The following is a 20985-nucleotide window of genomic DNA, read 5'->3' on the forward strand; positions in this document are numbered from 1 at the left end:
TGCAGTAACTTCAGACTGAAGGAGTATTTTCTTGCCCCTCCTGGGAAAAAAATATATTCCTTGCCCCTACTTGAGGACGTCCATGATTTTCCAACAAAACCCCACTTTTTTCATAAAGCCACAATTTATTGTAGTTTCAGCCCTAAATTTATTCGCACATCCCTACTACAAAACCTTATACTCCGAGATGAAAAAATTCTGGACAAATCTTTTAAGCCCTCCCCCCATCCTTTTTTTAGGCGAAGGAAGTCTAATTGCAGAAACTGAATATGTGTCACATGACTTCAGTGAACCCCCGGGTACATAATGCACGAGCCGCGCCTGTTTCCCAGACAAAGATGTGGTTTGAGATAACCTTTGTAGGGCATGCTGGACAAAATGCAAAGAACGATTTTGGAGAAATGTTTGTATTCCAGCATAGTCCATGTGCCAATCTGCCTCTACTCTTGCAGTTTGCACCAGCCACATTGCACCAAAGTTCTTGCAAGTATTTGCTACTTGAATCATCAAGGCTGTAGTAATTTGTTTAGAAAGTTTCTAAACAAATTACTACAGCCTTGATGTGCATGAAACTTGCCTACATATACTGTGCAGTCTGGGAAAATACTCTCAACTCCACATATTTCTATCTTGGGGTTATCAGTTATGAAGAAGCTTAGATTCCACTGGAGATTCCAAGAACAAAATATTTTGAAGGTGTTAGCTATTCCTTCCTTTGATTTGAACTCAATGATGAATATCCCAACAAGACAAGAGTTAACTTTAGTTTTCACAATGATAAAGGACACAGGCACAGCAGTTTTTGAGGTACAGTAGAGAAGATACATGTAATTACAATAACAAGCCATGACATCCTGTTGCCACTTTGGCAGCAGAAAATAAAAGTTCTACCAGACTCCCTTGAAGTGGTAAAATTTAGAGAGAACAGAATTTTGTTATTGGGCCATTTCACTTTCCAATCCTCAACAGCCTCACCCAAAGCATTCTGATCTATCTTCCTGAGATTCTTTCTGGGGAAAAAAGCATGGTTGTGGCCGTATGTAGTAGCGCTGCTTGTATAGAAGCATGCATTATTTGGGTCCAGCTTCACCTCGCTACCAGAAAACATGCCCTCAATGTAAAGCTTCAAATGGTTCCTGATGACTTTGATGCATCATACGTCTGTTTCGACAAGGTTTCCAATCTCGTTTATTACCCTTGGGTGGAGCCGTGATCCCTGTTCCAAGTACCTTCTTTCGTGAGAATGTTAAGACGGTGTTGGGAGCCAGATGTAGAATTATAAATAACTGAGCATAGGCTGCTGGCTGTTAAGGCCATTCTTCAACTTCGCGCAATCTGTAGATGAGAATAAAATACATAAAATACAGGTTGTTTATGAATTATGTACACAAGTTTGATGTGCAATAAAAAACATAATGCATTATCTTAAAAACATGAAGTTAGTCACTATTTATTGCAACAACAGCCTCCCCGATGGCACAGTGGTCACGTCGTCACCTTGTAATCAAGGGGTTCCAGGTTTGATACCCTGTGGAGGCACATAGTGCTTCGGATTCCACTTTAAACTGTAGGTCCAGTACCGATTAGCCTTAGTATCCATAAAGTAGACTTTAAACACCAAATCAATCAATCAATCAATCATAATGACGTACAGTCAGTCCCCTTCACTGACTGCGAGGAGCTGAAGAAACAGGAAATCTATGTGGTCTGGAGATGAATGCAAGCTAGATTTGTACATGGTTGCTTCTGGGAGAAAACTTATCAAAGTACTGATTGATTGATTGATTTGGTGTTTTAAGTCCACTTTATGCATAGTAAGGCTAATCGAGATTGGACCTACAGTTTAAAGTGGGATCTGAACCACTATGTGCCTCCACCAGATATCGAACACTTATCAAAGTACTCTCAGTACATCATACATAATATAAGTGCACAAGAGGGCCTCCCTGATGGCATGGTGGTAATGTCACCACCTTGTAATCAAGGAGTCCAGGGTTCGATACCCAGTAGAGGCACATAGTGGTTCAGATTCTACATTAAACCGTAGGTCCAGTCCCGATTAGCCTCTCTGTGCATGAAGTGGACTTAAAACGAAAAAATCAAACTCAAACATAGCACATAAATGGAAAGAAGAGAGGTTGAAAAAGAACTAGCGTTACGAAAAATGTCAAAACATGGCTCTGGGTGCTAAAAATTTTAGGACCTTCAGCCTATGCCAGCAAAGCCATTTTCAAAATTTCCTCTCCTTTCCAAAAAGCACTATGATATTCCAAAATTTGAAAAATTGCATATGCTTAGAATTCCTTCTAGAGTACACATATGACATATAGTACCATCTTCATGTGGTTTGCTTTCATTGTTTTCTATATTTTCACAATAGTTTTGTGGCTATATAAATAAACCTATTAAACTATTATAAATATCTAGCAAACTACCTGAAGATTCACAAAAATGTTTTAGAAGGAATTCTAAGCAGATATAATTGATTTAGGAATATCATAGCACCTGTTTGAAAGTAGAGGAAATTTAAAAAAATGGTTCCACTGGCATCAACCAAATTGCCATCCAAGCCTTAACACATTCGGGTCTGGCCTCATGACACAGCATTGTTACCTCTGGCCTGCGGTTTTTGGTTGTTTTTCAAAAAATCATTAAAAAAATATGTTTAATTTGTTTTTATTTACCACATATTTCTTAAATCTACAAAACTTCCTCTTTTCAATGAACAAAAATTTGTTAAATTTTCTTTTCATTTTCAGACATTTTTTAATATTTTTTTCAGCAATGTTTTGTGAAGAAGAAAAAAGTACAACATTGTAACAAATGTTAATATAGAGATATTTTAAGTTCGTAATCTGGAAATTTCAATAATTAACTACATAAACTATCAATACATCTTTTGAATCTTGCATAAGAATACTTCTTATGTGTACATAACAAAAAATAATTACAAATTACAAGTAATTATCTTTTGTATGAAAAAGTGGCTGCAGGTCAGGACCAGACGATGTATCAGTTGGTTCTGCGTCATCTGTAAAAAATAAACAAATAAATAAATAAACTAAATAAATAAAATAAATTTTCATTTGACATACACTATACAAAATAATAAATGGAAAAACTAAAAATACATCAGTGCATGTAGGAGAATCAAGCAAGAGGCAAGATGAATAGACCCAAAAAAATTACCTCTTCTCACTTCATTCATAAAATACTAGAGTTTGCAACACTGTTTATATTGTCGACAATAATTATTACGAATATAACCTACCTTCCAAATCTTCAAATTCATCTGCATCATCAAAATCGTCGCTAACTTCAAACTCTGAGGCGGAATCCTCTATGCAGTCTGGATCTAATTACGCCATTCTAAACAATGCACAGTACATCAACCCGACAACAAACAGTCGCAGGTGCGAGATAAAAATAGCACATGAGTCACCTAGCGGTCGGAATTTCAACAGAGGGGCTTGAATGAACGCGCGCATGAGACAAAGTACGAGCATAGCCCGTCGTTCTATCAGCAAAGCGATTGCATACCGCACGACGGGCTATGCCCGTCGTTCATCCACATTGACTTTAAGTGCACTGCGGGCTATGCCCGTCGTGAGACCCCAATGTGTTAAGAAATACAATAGAGTTTAAACACATTTATTATTGATATTTTAACAAACTCTAATAACTTAATAATGGATTTACAGATTAGATTACAAGTGCAACACCAGGAGAAATCCATAACCTACAATTCAATGTTCTATGAGGGTTGGGTCATAAATCATGGGAACTATTTTTATTCATGAGAATGCAGGGCCGGCATGTGGAATGTATGAAGAATGCAGATCATGTGTATTAGCTGTAGGTTAGAGAAATGAACACCGTGCTAAATGTGTTTACAACTCAGAAAGCATGCATTCTCACCATGATACATATTGCCATACGTGCAACAGGTGCATGCGTTTCTTCAGGGTTTGTGGCACAAATTTGTTGGTATGGGAACGGGGGTAAAATCTCCAACCGATCTAGAGTTCCAGAAATGATTTTCTGATATTCGGTGCCCGTGTTTTAAAAGCATGAACAATTTTAAACTTTTCCATACACTTTGATGAAGGGTGTATGGTTTGATTGATTAATTTATTTTACTTCGCTTTTTTGCCACTTTTGGCTAATTGCAAAGATGAAGATGAATGGTGATAAAATGGAATGGATGAAAGGACAATCACAGCACAAAACACAGAGGCATACAACTTTATGATTGTATAGGCCGTGGGTCCAGACACCAGAGCCTTGTTAGTCTGCAAAATGCAGTCTAGGGTGTACTGTGTGTAAGTGAGGCTGACGTTTGGGTGTCCGTAAAGGGTCAGAAGAATTTACGGAAATAAATAAATTGAAGTGACAGTGCCAGAAAAAGAAAAATTGGGCAAGATAATTTATCTATCTATGTTTACTTCGGGGGCTGGATAGGGTATCACCAATCCAAAATATATTTTGTCTCCCATGGCAGAACTTTCAAGTGCCCCTCCTCCCCTCAGTTCTGATCTTTATTCTGGAGGAAATTCATCCAATTTCGAGATCAAATTATACTGTTATTTTCACATCAGATTTTGACATTTTTTTGCTGTACTTTGAATTCATTTCCATGGCCAGGGCAGACACAGGTGTCCTTGAACTATACAGGCAGTGATTTATGGCCCCCCCCCAAATAATTTTTGACAAAGATTCAATTTATGGTCATTTCAGCTTTAAATTTACATTTACGCTCCCTTAATTATGAACTTATACCCTCTACCAGATGGAAAATTATGGATAAACCTCCTGTATGCAGGTCTTGGTTCCTAGGCCACCTCCAACTGTCAGATGTGTGGAGTTTGAGGATTGTAGCTATATTGCCACTGTTCCTTTTGCTTGAGACTGATCATAGAATTTGTCCGTCAGAGTTTCCACAGATAATGTGGTGATTTTCTCAATAATAACTGACTGTTTCATTGCTACCTCTTCCATCCCTGAATTACAGAAAGGCAATCAATCACCTCACCTTTGACATGAGAAACATGCAAACTAGCTCTTTAAACTCTGCAAAATAAGAATATTTATGTCCACTTCAAAATTGCTGAATGGGAGTGCAAGGCTCATTACATCGGCAGATCCATCAGGCCCATCAGTGAGAGAATTCAGCAGCACCTATCAAATGCAAAAACGGCCCACTGGACTTGCCAAGCATATCAAATTCCACAACCATAAAATTGAGAAAGTACATGTCTAATACAAAGCGCACACTCTAATAGACACAAAAATTAAAGAAACACATGCCATCATGCACTACAACCATGAACTGAACATAGATAGTGGTCAGGCACACCACAACTGGCTTCCGTTACTGCAGCAATTAACACCGGTGAACAGCAGACGACATATACACAGACATACAGGTGACAGCAGCACACCTAGCGGCGATTTAGGAAAAAACAACAAACGTGCCAAGCAACAACACAACGAATTCCAACGAGGATGGTGACAGTGGCTATCGAAATTAATATAATGTAAAACAGCTTCGCGGAAAACTTGAGTAATTAACATCAATATAAATAATGTACAGGTGGTAGACATGGAAACTGAAATGCCTGGAACATAAGATGCTAAAACTGGAACACTGCACCATTGTCCGAGAACCTGCTTGTTGTCATTGGTGTTGGTGACCAAGGGTTTCAGTGTAGCAACCCTGCCATGGATGCTGGCGAATTTCTCAACGGATGGTTTTGGTAGACACAGGTTCAGTCAAGTGTGAATTCAATTCTGTGGTGGTTTTTACACTTTGTGGACACAATCCTATTCAACCCTGTCGGACAGCTTTCGCTTACCCCAACAGTTACTCCTCCTGGATGTGGTTCGTCTTTCATTCTGGTATTTTGACATTGCCCTTGATACTGTGGCTCCTGATAACCTATAAATATTCGCAGTCTTCGTTACTCATGCACTAGCGAGACGAACACCAAGAATTTGCCCTTTTTGGAATTCTGATATGTTCCCCATTCTACTGCGCGAAACCGAATATTCAAAGTGCAGTCCAGCTACTACTGTGCCAATGTGACTGGTAGGCACACACCTACATGCTTGAATGCTCGCTATGCTGTGCATAACCAACAGGTGGTGCAGGCGAGCCATCCAGCAGTGTGTTCTATAATCAGTGGTGTTTCAGTTTCAATGTCCACCACCTATATACATATGATACACACTTTTGCATGTTCAGAAGTCTCATTTTGTGCTAGAAAAAACAGTTACCACAAACTGCATTCGTGGTAAAGGCCAAATAGCATGGAGCTAGATTTCCTACAGGAATAACCTTGCTAGCTCTGGACTGACTACCTGGCTTGAAATGATGGCTGTCAGATGGATTTTCTCAACTAGACCATGACAAAATTGCAACTTACTTCTCTGTTTCATGTTGTGATGAGATTAGCAAGGAAAAGCAGTTTTTGAGTGTTGTTGAGAGATTTTTTTGTTTGTTACTTAGTAAAGAAATAATAACAGAAATTAAGAACATTTGTGTTTATTAAGAAAAACTAAATATGCTGACCAAGGCAGTAATTTATTTTATTAAAAACATAAACTAAACGTAACGTTTCAACCTTCTAGCAAGGTCTTCTTCAGACTCTGTATCAGGTACAAAATTAACAAGATACAAAAACAGGGCATTATATATACACAAACATTACTCCCACCAGACTATTTAGAAAGTTGTTAGGAACTTTCTAGCAGGTGACTTTCACTTTCCAACTTTACTTTCACCTAAAAGGCTAAACACAATTACTTCCATATAGAATGTGGTTGGACTTTTAATCTCACGTTCTTTTCCCTTCATTTTTCTTCCTTCTCCTCTCCTCTTTCTCTCTTTTCCTTTCCACTCTTTCCAACATCTTCTTCCATTCTTTGTTTAACTTCAATCCCCCATTCCAGTTCATTGTGTCTTCTTCACCTTTCTTCTCTATTTCCTTAGCTTCCTTCCATTTTCTCACTAGCATTCTCTTCTCCCTTCCTATCTGCTTAGCCTCATCCCACTCTATGTCATGTCCTGTTTCTCTCGTGTGTTTAAATATTGCATTTCTTTCTCTCTTAAGTCGTACATCATCCCTATGTTGTTTCAACCTGTCTTTCAGCCTCTTTTTCGTTTCTCCTATGTACACACTCTGACATTCTTTACATTTCACTTCGTAGATAATCCCTTCCTCTTCCTCTTCTCTGTTTTCCTTTTTCTTGTTTGCATTCCTCGCTATTCCTAAGATGCTTCTCCCTCCCTTCCTGTAAGTTTTAATTCCCGCTTTCTTAAGCACTTTGCATATCTTTTCTGTGGTCTTCCCCATACTCCTTATTCCAAACCTTCTCTCCTCTTTTTCTTTCTCTTCCAATTCTCCCCTGCCCGTTTTCTTACTTCTTCTGTTTATGTCCAGTCTATCCTGCTTCTCATAGCCATTCTTTTCCAGCTGTTTCCATAGGCTATTTATTTTGCCTTCTTTTTCACATTCTTTCATGCATATTTTCTTGATTCTGTCCTCCATATTCTTTATAAAATTTACTTTTGTCATCTCACTTACATCACTTCTTTTGTGGCAGAATACCCCTGCTGCACACTTCTTCTGATGCCAAGCGGTTTCAATTTCTTGTCCTCTTTTCCTTTTCATCAATATATCTAGACCGCTTGGCATCAGAAGAAGTGTGCAGCAGGGGTATTCTGCCACAAAAGAAGTGATGTAAGTGAGATGACAAAAGTAAATTTTATAAAGAATATGGAGGACAGAATCAAGAAAATATGCATGAAAGAATGTGAAAAAGAAGGCAAAATAAATAGCCTATGGAAACAGCTGGAAAAGAATGGCTATGAGAAGCAGGATAGACTGGACATAAACAGAAGAAGTAAGAAAACGGGCAGGGGAGAATTGGAAGAGAAAGAAAAAGAGGAGAGAAGGTTTGGAATAAGGAGTATGGGGAAGACCACAGAAAAGATATGCAAAGTGCTTAAGAAAGCGGGAATTAAAACTTACAGGAAGGGAGGGAGAAGCATCTTAGGAATAGCGAGGAATGCAAACAAGAAAAAGGAAAACAGAGAAGAGGAAGAGGAAGGGATTATCTACGAAGTGAAATGTAAAGAATTTCAGAATGTGTACATAGGAGAAACGAAAAAGAGGCTGAAAGACAGGTTGAAACAACATAGGGATGATGTACGACTTAAGAGAGAAAGAAATGCAATATTTAAACACACGAGAGAAACAGGACATGACATAGAGTGGGATGAGGCTAAGCAGATAGGAAGGGAGAAGAGAATGCTAGTGAGAAAATGGAAGGAAGCTAAGGAAATAGAGAAGAAAGGTGAAGAAGACACAATGAACTGGAATGGGGGATTGAAGTTAAACAAAGAATGGAAGAAGATGTTGGAAAGAGTGGAAAGGACAAGAGAAAAAGAGGAGAGGAGAAGGAAGAAAAATGAAGGGAAAAGAGCGTGAGATTAAAAAGTCCAACCACATTCTATATGGAAGTAATTGTGTTTAGCCTTTTAGGTGAAAGTAAAGTTGGAAAGTGAAAGTCACCTGCTAGAAAGTTCCTAACAACTTTCTAAATAGTCTGGTGGGAGTAATGTTTGTGTATATATAATGCCCTGTTTTTGTATCTTGTTAATTTTGTACCTGATACAGAGTCTGAAGAAGACCTTGCTAGAAGGTTGAAACGTTACGTTTAGTTTATGTTTTTAATAAAATAAATTACTGCCTTGGTCAGCATATTTAGTTTTTCATAATCATGGAAACAAGGCTTAATGGTGTGTTTATTAAGATTTAGGAATTAATCCATAGTAGTTATCAGTGTATTAAATATACTTAATTCAACAATTGGGGAGGAAAAGGCAGCCAGGGGCATGGTGCTGATCACATCACTCCCAGCTCGGCCGAGATCAAGAAAGTGGGGCCCTAATCCCACACCCCTTATGCACCTTTTTGCATGATGCAAAGCACAGAGGAGCACTTTACTTTTTTAATTCAACAATTATCCTTTTACTCTATTTTTATTTAATAAATGAGTATGTTGAGTACAACTGATTATTACTTCTTCTTTCAAGCTAATTTCTAGCCCATACTTTTCTTCTTATTCTTTAACCTTTTAATTTTGGCAATGGAAAGGAAAATAGCAGTAATAGCTATTCTCCTGGAATGTTCTTCCTCAAGTGCTCGTCCATATATTTTTGCTTGTCTGCTCTGTGCAATGCCTTGCGGGAACAAGTAGTTTCTTAACAAGTCGGATAACAGACATCCTGCGAGGCAAAACTAGCAGGTGAGAAAGTACTGCAGCACTAAAAGTACGGCCATGAAATTAGGCTTCAGAGCATGACCCCGTGTGTTCAGAGGTTAAACAGAATGAAAGATCTCGTTGTAGAGTTAGTCTTTGCAATCCATGTGATACAAACTGATAGTATTTGCTATAAATGTCAGGGATGACACAAACGTACCCTGGAGAGAAGTCATTCTGATGCTCGAACTAGGCAAGAGAGCCCAGTTGACGCTGCCACACAGTGCATGGGAACCAGCAAAATTTGTCCCGTTCTCACTTTGTTCTTCCCAGCGCAATTCTGTCCACCTGCCTATTTTCGTGGCAGTGCGTTTAGTCCGAGTCCAAGCAGCAAATCTAGCCTTGTGTGATTCAGGCTTTAAACATGACTTACACACTGGTACACAGCTTAGTGGACTATATTGAGTGAAAGATATTGATGCGGGTTCTGTAGGATGTAATGTTGTGCTGCAGTTATTTATACAGGGCTCTAACCAGATACTGAACATTGGCCTTACTCTTTCTGCATCCCACAAGGTATCGTAACAACTCCTGGTCTCCCAAAATCACAGCAGAACACAGATTGTACATATTCTGCATTATACATTCAATCTTGATGGTCCCAACATAGGAAAATGTTATAAAATTTTACATTTTCCAGCATTTTTAGTTTTTTCAGCTCAGCTCACTGAAAACAGTATAAGCGAGGTTCTACTGTAAACATTTTTCAATAACTATTCTCCTTCTTCAGGCTTATTATTAAAAGGATTAATGACATTTAAGTGAAAGTGAGCTGACCTTCGTAGCAGAGTGGTGGTTATCTCAGGGTGCTTCATGAGTCGTGGGTTTGAATCTCTTGTATTACTTGTGAATTTCCTTTCATCTACTTCATCATGTCATCACACATCTCACATTGTCCACGATTAGCGAAAAGTGGCAGAAAAGCAATCCTAAATAAAAAAATCATATCAAACAAAAATCAAATGAAAGTGAAGGCGTGTGCATACACTCACACACAGGAACATGTATCCCCATGCTGCACCAACCTTCTGAATCAATCTCTTATGTAATTAACAAATTGGGCAGCTTTAATAAGTTATTAAATACACTACACTAGTAGGAAGGATGTTTGTAACACACAATAATTGAAAAATTCTTCAATATTTCTGAATAATGTATTTGTCATCAAGTTTCATGTACAAAAATATTATGCAAGTTTTGAAACAAAGAAAATTTACATCATTTTTGGCACATTTAACAGAATGAAGTTGACTAAAGGTATTACGAATACACCAACAAGAAACAAATAAATGAGTCTTCTCTTTTAAAGCTAATCATAAACATTTAAACATAATTTCTTTGGTATCCTTCACCTTACCCTATCCACTCTGACATTACACTAATGCGTTGAAGTACGTCTTGTTGCAGGCACAACTATTAATGACCTACAGAAGGTTAACACTCTGGACAACTCCCTAAAGTAATGCTGGAATTCTGTAACTCAATATATTACACAGGAATTCTGTGCAATTATTTCAAAACAATTCCATATATACACACTATGTATATATATATTATGCTATGTGGTGTATATTATGCACAAGTAAATGCTTACTTTTTTAGAAGAAATGCTTAAACTAACTTCAATGCATTAGGACAAACTACTGAAATAACATAAAAGAACACTAAACTTTAGATACATATTGCAAATGGTAAAAAACTTATAGTAAAAATATGTATCCGTATCAATTGTTATCCATCTTTTGATGATCCTCTCTGTGACTCTCCACCCAATCCTTTACTGTAAGAAAGAAAATACCAGATTAAATCTCAGAAAAACAAAATAGCAAAAATAGTCACATTTATTTTTTGGTACCCTGTAATCATCATTTACCTATCCTTAATACAGTGTAACACCGATTATATGTTCCCAGATTATAAGTTTCTTCAGCTTGGTCTCTGAAAAACGTAAAATCACGGTTCCACTGTATACTGGAAAAAAGCATTTACTTAAGGCCGAACTCGATTTCCACTAGGAACACCCTAGTTTGTGCTGGACTAGTTTTGACGACTAGACCGTGTTCCAATTGCAACTGGCTTTCTCCGCTAGATTCTCTGAACAGCCAATCAGGGCGAAAGTTAGGTCATGTAAAGATAATCTGTGAGTTTGGAAAGGGAAAGCTTCCTTTCATCTGCGGTTTCAGAGTTTTTGTCATTTTTGTTCGCTGCTCGATGAAAGGAAATGTACCAGAGATTATGTGCATTCATGTTCATTAACATTTAGGAATTTATCCAAAGTGATGAGACTTGTACATGGCAAATGTGATTATTATGCAAATCATTATTACCAATGTATTAAATATTTGACTTTTTGTATTGAATGAACGATGCGAATCTCATGTATGAATATATAGAGTTCATTAAAAAGCTTGTTTAGTACAACTTGTTTATGATATTTTTTTAAGGCAATTTCTAGCCCACACTTTTCTGTAAATTATAATTTTTAATAACAGCAGTAGCTACTCTTTAACATGTTCTTCAAATTGCTCGTCCATTCCTTTAGCTTGTGTGGAAAGAAAAAGTACACAGTGTCTCAAAAGGTACTTTGCAACTTTGATGCCACACAGCACAACTTGTAATTGACAGAGGAATAAACTTTGTTGTAGGTGATTCACCAATGCTTTTTTTTTTTTTTTTTTTTGTATTGAATAAGATGGTGCACCATCACACTGGGCCTTAGATGTTTGAGTTTGTGTTTTAAGTCGACTTTATGCAAAGAAAATCTAATCGGGACTGGACCTACAGTTTAAAGTCCTGGACAGGACATTTTCAGCACGTTGGGTTGGAAGAGATGGTCCACTTACCTGGCCTTCTAGATCCCATGACATTACATGCCTGGACTTCTTTTTCAGGAGCTCTGTCAAAGACATTGTGTACAGAACTAGTCATTGATCTTGATGATCTGAAGGGCAGAATAAAAGCTGCCATTGCCACAGTTGACAGAGATATCGTAGGGTATGGACAGAGTAGGAATTTCGATTAGATTTTGTACGTGCCATCAGAGGTGCACATGTTGAAGTACACTAATACACAATAAAACTTCATGCGTTCGTGAATCAAATGGGACATGGTATGTTTCTTTATGTCAATTACAAGTTGTGCTGTATGACATCTAAGTTCCTTTAGGGACACGGATATATCAACAAGTATCGTGTGAACGATAACTAGCAGATGAGCCAATACCACACAACTAGTTCAAGTCCAACTGGAAATCTAGCCTTGTGTGATTCAGGCATTACTTGCAAACATTGATTTCATCGAAGTTTTGTTTATTTCGGTGGCCACTGTCACTCACTAGAAAATGGTTGTGTCACTGCCTTGCGGACTTCTGTTGTGTTGCTACACTGCATGCTGATAGTTGCTATAGCAGCACGGTCCAGGACTGTTGTTTATGTTTATTTTGTGTGGATATGCATACCTTGCAGTTCTTTGATTTTTGTGTCTATCAAGAGTTTGTGGACTTTTCTTATTGTATGGTTATTGGATATGTTTGGCAAATCAGATGGCAGAATTCTTTATCACCTGTTTGGTGCTGCTGAATTCTTTTAACAGATCTACCAAGGGCATCTGCAAGGGCACTTTCTCCTCCTGGGATATCTGGGAAAACTTCATGCAATTCGAATGCTGAAATTGTAGCATGAAAAATGAACAAGGGGTGACTACCAAAATAACAAATCCAAAATTTTTGACTTATTCATAACTTTTTCTTGTTTTTCTTAACCTTTACTTATTCGACCTCTACTTAGGTAAAGTTGGGAGAAAATAAATATTTATTAAGCCAGTCAAGATGAAAACTGAAGCTGTATTTAACAAGAGAATTAGACTTGCATTGTGTATTATTGCATCTTGGACTGCATCTGGCAGACTAGGCTCTGTCATCTGGACTCACAGCCAGTATAACCTTATGTGGGACTTGTGTTACCCTCCCTATATATTTGTGATTGTCCCTTCATCCATCTTATCTTATCACCATTCATCCTCATCTTCGTGATCAGCCAAAGGGGCAGAAAAGTGGAGTAAAATAAACTCAATCAATCAATCTATCATTGTGATAGCAAAAATTCTTCGCCACAAGTGTAATTTCTAGACTTTCTATTGCTTCTTGACCTACTCGTTTCTTTACTTTTTCTAGACTATCATGACTTTCTTGACTGATAGACACCCTGCTAAAAGACAGCAGATTAAATGGTCTCTGATATGTGTCCACCCTACAAAAGTACAAAAAGACAGAGAACTGTTTGTGGAAAGGTAGCAAGTCGAATCCAGTTTCTATATAAATAGTGGACTTAAGTCTGAACTTGACAATGCCATAGTATTTTCAATACAATTTTAATGATTTGTAAAATAATAATAATAATAATAAGTAAAATATGAGTTTTTATGACTGAAGGGCAAGATATGAAATCTTGCTCAGCCTCTTGGTGCTCGAAGTGGAAATTTCTAGCTGTGGGGAGATGCCTACGCAAATTATCTTGGGGGAATGCTTTATGAAAATTTTCTTCACTGGAGGGTTACCCTTACTCCATCCGTAGTTCACATCTTGGCAAATATGTATCACTCTATGCATCGCACATTCCCCACTGCTGACCCTCTTGAGAAATAATCTTGCAGGGGGTCTTGAGATCTGATGTAACGTGCCTTGTCTCACACTCCAGGACCCCTTGTGTCATAGCATGCTGTTCTAACGACTCTACCATGTAGGTACCTTTACATTTGCTGAGTTTGTTGGCTACTTTTGAGCTACTCTGCATCATCCTGCTACATCCAACTGCCTTACAGAAGCTCTCTGACCATTCAAGCAACACTTTTCCTTGGCACTGGGGGCTTCTTGAGGCTTACTACGATAACTGGAACATAAGATGCTAACACTGGAACACTGCACCATTGTCCGAGAACCTGCTTGTTGTCATTGGTGTTGGTGACCAAGGGTTTCAGTGTAGCAACCCTGCCACGGATGCTGGTGAAGTTCTCAACGGATGGTTTTGGTAGACACAGGTTCAGTCAAGTGTGAATTCAATTCTGTGGTGGTTTTACACTTTTTGGACACAATCCTATTCAATAGCCTGAACTCCCTGTCGGACAGCTTTCGCTTACCGCAACAGTTACTCCTCCTGGATGTGGTTCATCTTTCATTCTGGTATTTTGACATTGCCCTTGATACTGTGGCTCCTGATAACCTACAAATATTCGCAGTCTTCGTTACTCATGCACTAGCGAGACGAACACCACGAATTTGCCCTTTTTGGAATTCTGATATGTTCCACATTCTACTGCGCAAAACCGAATATTCAAAGTGCAGTCCAGCTACTACTGTGCCAATGTGACTGGTAGGCACACACCTACATGCTTGAATGCTCGCTATGCTGTGCATGACCAACAGGTGGTGCAGGCGAGCCATCCAGCAGCGTGTTCTATAATCAGTGGTGTTTCAGTTTCAATGTCCACCACCTATACATATGTTACACACTTGTTCAGAAGTCTCATTTTTTGCTAGAAAAAAGTTACCACGAATCAGGAATAACCTTGTTAGCTTTGGACTGACTACCTGGCTTGAAATGATGGCTGCCAGATGGGTTTTCTCAACTAACTTACTTCTCTGTTTCATGTTGCGATACCGATATTAGCAAGGAAAAGCAGTTTTTGAGTGTTGTTGAGAGAATATTTTGTTTGTTACTTAGTAAAGAAATAATAACAGAAATTAAGAACATTTGTGTTTATTAAGATTTAGGAATTAATCCATAGCAGTTATCAGTGTATTAAATATTTGATATACTTAATTCAACAATTGGGGGGTAAAGGCAGCCAGGGGCATGGTGCTGATCACATCACCCCCGGCTTGGCCGAGATCAAGAAAGTGGAGCCCTGATCCCACACCCCCTATACACCTTCATGGCATGGTGCAAGGCACAGGGGAGCACTTTACTTTTTTTAATTCAACAATTACACTGTTCAACAATGAAATTTTTACAGAAAGGAAAATGCCCAATCTTTATAGATTTTGGTACGCTGAATTCGAAAATGACAATAGTTTTTGTTTTTTAGCTCCCGTTTTTGAGATAAAGTAAAAAAACAATCTTAGAGATTTTTGTATGCAATAGGAGGGCTGAAAATTATATTGAACTTGTGAATGACCTTATATGTGCCTATGAGAAACTGAAATGCAACATGTCACTCAAAATGCACTTAATTCATTCACATATCGACGTTTTCCCTGAAGATTGTGGGGCGTTTAGTGATGAACATGGTGAGAGGTTTCACCAAGAAATCTCGGTAATGGAACATCGATACCAAGGAAGATTCAGTGCTTCAATGATGGCAGGTTTCTGCTGGACTTTGCAGAAAGGCTCTCATCTTCCCCATAAGCGGCAGGCGAAGAGAAAACCCGTGTTGTAAACAAGGTAGCTGTTAATAGTGTATCTTTAATTTAACTAAATTGACTAGCATTTCATGTACCTGGTCTATAGCACTTTGATTTATTTTTTCACATGATTTGTGAATAGGTTACATTTTACTACTTTGCATTGTAAAAACTAGTATGACAAAAATGATGTGATATATGGAATCAGCAAGCTTGTCATTCAAAAATTTTGAATAGAATATGAAAAATATATGTATCAGTATTTCAGTAGCAATATAAACTTCAACACCCTGTATCTTAAAAACTAGAGCCATTCGAGAAAAACGAACTCCATATTTGTGATCAGTGCATCGAATTAACCCCAAAACCACTGTCAATTGTTTTTTAAGTAAATGTGTGTTAGGCAGTGCTACACTTGTTAGACTATGGCCCCTTATAATATGCGAAGAACATAAAAGTTTCAATAACTTCCAAACCTGAGCTAATTTAGATTTTTGTCATTTTCAACTTCAGCACACTCAAATCCATATATATCAGCTATTTTGGCCTCTGTAAAAAACAAAAAGTTAAAATTTGTTGTCTAGTGTTATCCTTTTATTCTATTTTTATTTAATGAATTAGCACGTTGAGTACACATGATTATTACTTCTTCTTTCAAGCTAATTTCTAGCCCATACTTTTCTTCTTATTCTTTAACCTTTTAATTTTGGCAATGGAAAGGAAAATAGCAGTAATAGCTATTCTTCTGCAACGTTCTTCCTCAAGTCGCTCGTCCATATTTTTTGCTTGTCTGCTCTGGGTAATGCCTTGTAGGAAGTAGTAGTTGTTTAACAAGTCGGATAACAGACATCCTGTGAGGCAAAAACTAGCAGGTGAGAAATACTGCACCACTAAAAGTACGGCCATGAAATTAGGCTACAGAGCATGACCCCGTGTGTTCGGAGGTTAAACAGAATGAAAGATCTCGTTGTAGAGTTAGTCTTTGCAATCCATGTGATACAAACTGATAGTATTTGCTATAAATGTCAGGGATGACACAAATGTACCCTGGAGAGAAGTCAATTTGATGCTCGAACTAGGCAAGAGAGCCCAGTTGACGCTGCCACACAGTGCATGGGAACCAGCAAAATTTGTCCCGTTCTCACTTTGTTCTTCCCAGCGCAATTCTGTCCACCTGCCTATTTTCGTGGGAGTGCGTTTAGTTCGAGTCGAAGCAGCAAATCTAGCCTTGTGTGATTCAGGCTTTAATCATGACTTACAGACTGGTACACAGCTAAGTGGACTATATTGAGTGAAATATATTGATGCAGTTTCTGTAGGATGTAATGTTGTGCTGCAGTTATTTATACGGGGCTCTAACCAGATACTGAACATTGGCCTTAGTCTTTCTGCATCTCACAAGGTATCAAAACAACTCCTGGTCTCCCAAAATCACAGCAGAACACAGATTGTACATATTCTGCATTATACATTCAATCTTGATGGTCCCAACATAGGAAAATATTATAAAATTTTATCAGATTTTACATTCTCCAGCATTTTTAGTTTTTTCAGCTCAGTTCACTGAAAACAGTATAAGCGAGGTTCTACTGTAAACATTTTCAATAACTATTCTCCCTCTTCACGCTTATTATTAAAAGGATTAATGACATTTAAGTGAAAGTGAACTGACCTTCGTAGCAGAGTGGTGGTCATCTCAGGGTGCTTCAATGCCATGGGTCGTGGGCTTGAATCTCGTGTATTACTTGTGAATTTCCTTTCATCTACTTCATCATGTCATCACACATCTCACATTGTCCACGATTAGCGAAAAGTGGCAGAAAAGCAATCCTAAATAAAAAAAATCATATCAAACAAAAATCAAATGAAAGTGAAGGCGTGTGCATGCACTCGCACACAGGAACATGTATCTCCATGCTGCACCAACCTTCTGAATCAATCTCTTATGTAATTAACAAATTGGGCAGCTTTAATAAGTTATTAAATACACTACACTGGTAGGAAGGATGTTTGTAACACACAATAATTGAAAAATTCTTCAATATTTCTGAATAATGTATTTGTCATCAAGTTTCATGTACAAAAATATTATGCAAGTTTTGAAACAAAGAAAATTTACATCATTTTTGGCACATTTAACAGAGTGGAGTTGCCTAAAGGTATTACGAATACACCAACAAGAAACAAATAAATGAGTCTTCTCTTTTAAAGCTAATCATAAACATTTAAACATAATTTCTTTGGTATCCTTCACCTTACCCTATCCACTCTGACATTACACTAATGTGTTGAAGTACGTCTTGTTGCAGGCAAAACTATTAATGACCTACAGAAGGTTAACACTCTGGACAACTCCCTAAAGTAATCCTGGAATTCTGTAACTCAATATACTACACAGGAATTCTGTGCAATTATTTCACAACAATTCCATATATACACACTATGTATATATATATATATTATGCTATGTGGTGTATATTATGCACAAATAAATGCTTACTTTTTAGAAGAAATGCTTAAACTAACTTCAATGCATTAGGACAAACTACTGAAATAACATAAAAGAACACTAAACTTTAGATACATATTGCAAATGGTAAAAAAAACTTATAGTAAAAATATGTATCCGTATCAATTATTATCCATCTTTTGATGATCGTCTCTGTGACTCTCCACCCAATCCTTTACTGTAAGAAAGAAAATACCAGATTTAATCTCAGAAAAACAAAACCGCAAAAATTGTCAATTTATTTTTTGGTACCCTGTAATCATCATTTCCATATCCTTAATACAGTGTAACCCCGATTTTATGTTTCCAGATTATAAGTTTCTTCAGCTTGGTCTCTTTGAAAAACAAAATCACGGTTCCACTGTATACTGGAAAAAAGTATTTACTCAAGGCCGAACTAGATTTCCACTAGGAACGCCCTAGCTGGTGCTGGACTAGTTTGACGACTAGACCGTGTTCTAATTGCAACTGGCTTCCTCCGCTAGATTCTCTGAACAGTCAATCAGGGCGAAAGTTTGGTCATGTGAAGATAATCTGTGAGTTTGGAAAGGGAAAGCTTCCTTTCACCTGTGGTTTCAGAGTTTTTGTCATTTTTGTTCGCTGCTCGATGAAAGGAAATGTAGCAGAGATTTGCATTCATGCTCATTAACATTTAGGAATTTATCCAAAGTGATGAGACTTGTACATGGCAAATGTGATTATTATGCAAATCATTATTACCAATGTATTAAATATTTGACTTTTTGTATTGAATGAATGATGCGAATCTCATGTATGAATATATAGAGTTCATTAAAAAGCTTGTTTAAGATATTTTTTTAAGGCAATTTCTAGCCCACACTTTTCTGTAAATTATCATTTTTAATAACAGCAGTAGCTACTCTTTTACCACATTCTTCAAATTGCACGTCCATTCCTTTAGCTTGTGGGCCCTGGCAATGCCTTGTGGGGAAAGAAAAAGTACACAGTGTCTCAAAAGGTACTTTGCAACTTTGATGCCACACAGCACAACTTGTAATTGACAGAGGAATAAACTTTGTTGTAGGTGATTCACCAATGCTTTTTTTTTTTTTTTTTTTTTTTGTATTGAATAAGATGGTGCACCATCACACTGGGCCTTAGATGTTTGAGTTTGTGTTTTAAGTCGACTTTATGCAAAGAAAATCTAATCGGGACTGGACCTACAGTTTAAAGTCCTGGACAGGACATTTTCAGCACGTTGGGTTGGAAGAGATGGTCCACTTACCTGGCCTTCTAAGCTGCTCGTCAAGTCAACCTTGCAGCAGGTTTTCGCATATGTAGTTCCAAACGTGCGCGCAAGAACATAGTTCCACTGAGACGGGTTCTATTCCGACACAACTGCATACTTGCAAGAAAACAGTTATTTAATTTGTAATATACAGACAAAATAGTACATCCATTAGCAGGTATGGACTTAATTGGTTGCAATCACTGTGCAGACGAACTTGGAACCGTAGATTCGCCAACTGCAATGTGTAGTGCGTTGAAGAGACACTGAAACTTTAGAGCGAGTCGAGCGAGACTGAATGCGTTGCAGAACGCGTGAAATCGGCGATACCAGTGTTGCACATCCCACTATTTTAACCCTATGTTTATTGTAGAGCGGCGAGAATGGCTGAATCTACTGTTCAGCGCGCGGTTTTACCCGAATGTTATTTTGGACTTCGTCCGAAGGGAAATTTTCTTCAAAGACAAGCAAGTTGTTTTGAATGCATAATCCTCCTTGCGGCAACAAGATCAAAGTAAAACAGGGCGTGAGGTGATTTGCCGTCAATGTGCGCACGAATTGTATCACGGGTGTTGAATGATTTGCTGTTTGAGTTTAGCAAGAGGAAACGATTGTTTGTTTTTTGACGACAAAAGAATCTCCGCGGTATTAAAAGATATCACAGTGAGAAGAAACATGTTTATTATTTGGACGAGACGTCCTTCAACTCGGTGGGTGGGGGAAGGGGGAATAAAACATGGAAGGATACCAGCATGCAAAACCACGCCAGGGCTGAAGAAACCAACGATGAGGGGAAGGGGGAGGCTTATTGTTTCACCCACTGGCGGCAATGAAAGCTTTGTTGAAGGTGCATATTTACTGTTCCGCGCAAAGAAAGGGAAGGGTGATTATCCGCAAGAAATGGACAGACCAAGATTTGAATCCTGGTTTAGTGAAGTGATTCATAAATTGAAACCAGAGTAATAGCGACAGACAATGCACCTGATTGTATATATCACCAATAACAAATGATGCTTTTTTGGTGGTATAACTTGAATTGCGTGTGTCTTACAGGAACGGATGTATTGCGGACGAAGCAACCACGTTTTTCATAAATGTATTTCTTTCTAAACCAAAAAAAAAAAAAAAAAAATTGTCATTAAATTCAAGAGGGCCTATCGTTGTTTACTTTTATCTTTGTTCATTTTTATTTTTGCGTGCTCCAAATATACACACACGCTCTCATGTTTCGAAGATATTTCGCATTTATATTAAGTAATGACACATTTATTAAATAATCTATGCGCAGAAAGTACTTTTAAAATTTTATGTTTCAGGAGACAAAGAGAAGCAAAAATACATTCCACTTGACATGCATGCGGGTTTTGATGTGTTGTGCGGTTGGCAATACTGTGGATTTTCTCAGTGTCTGCGATGTAAGCAGTTCGGCGGTTGAGGAAAGACTGGCACGGAAGATTCTGAGCTCAGTTCTCGCGCGGATTGATACATAAAACCTGCTGCAAG

The 20985-nt window shown here is 37.9% G+C and overlaps 1 protein-coding gene across 2 annotated transcripts in view; it reads right to left on the minus strand.

Annotated features, from left to right (window-relative positions):
* Positions 1-10486: 10486 nt before the first annotated feature.
* The window catches only part of LOC145982501 (uncharacterized), a 140818-nt gene continuing 130319 nt past the window's right edge, over positions 10487-20985 (minus strand). The window contains exon 24 of one of the 2 annotated variants that reach the window (XM_083115960.1): positions 10487-11107. In XM_083115960.1, coding sequence (XP_082972086.1) covers positions 11052-11107 — 56 coding nt within the window. In that variant the 3' untranslated portion in view covers positions 10487-11051. Of the gene's footprint in view, positions 11108-17777; positions 18412-20985 lie in introns of those variants that run through there. The other variant, XM_083115959.1, reaches the window with a different exon arrangement.

Source organism: Lepisma saccharinum, unplaced genomic scaffold, assembly GCF_977018435.1.
Source record: "Lepisma saccharinum unplaced genomic scaffold, izLepSacc3.1 HAP1_SCAFFOLD_200, whole genome shotgun sequence".
Classification (NCBI taxonomy): Eukaryota; Metazoa; Arthropoda; class Insecta; order Zygentoma; family Lepismatidae; genus Lepisma; species Lepisma saccharinum.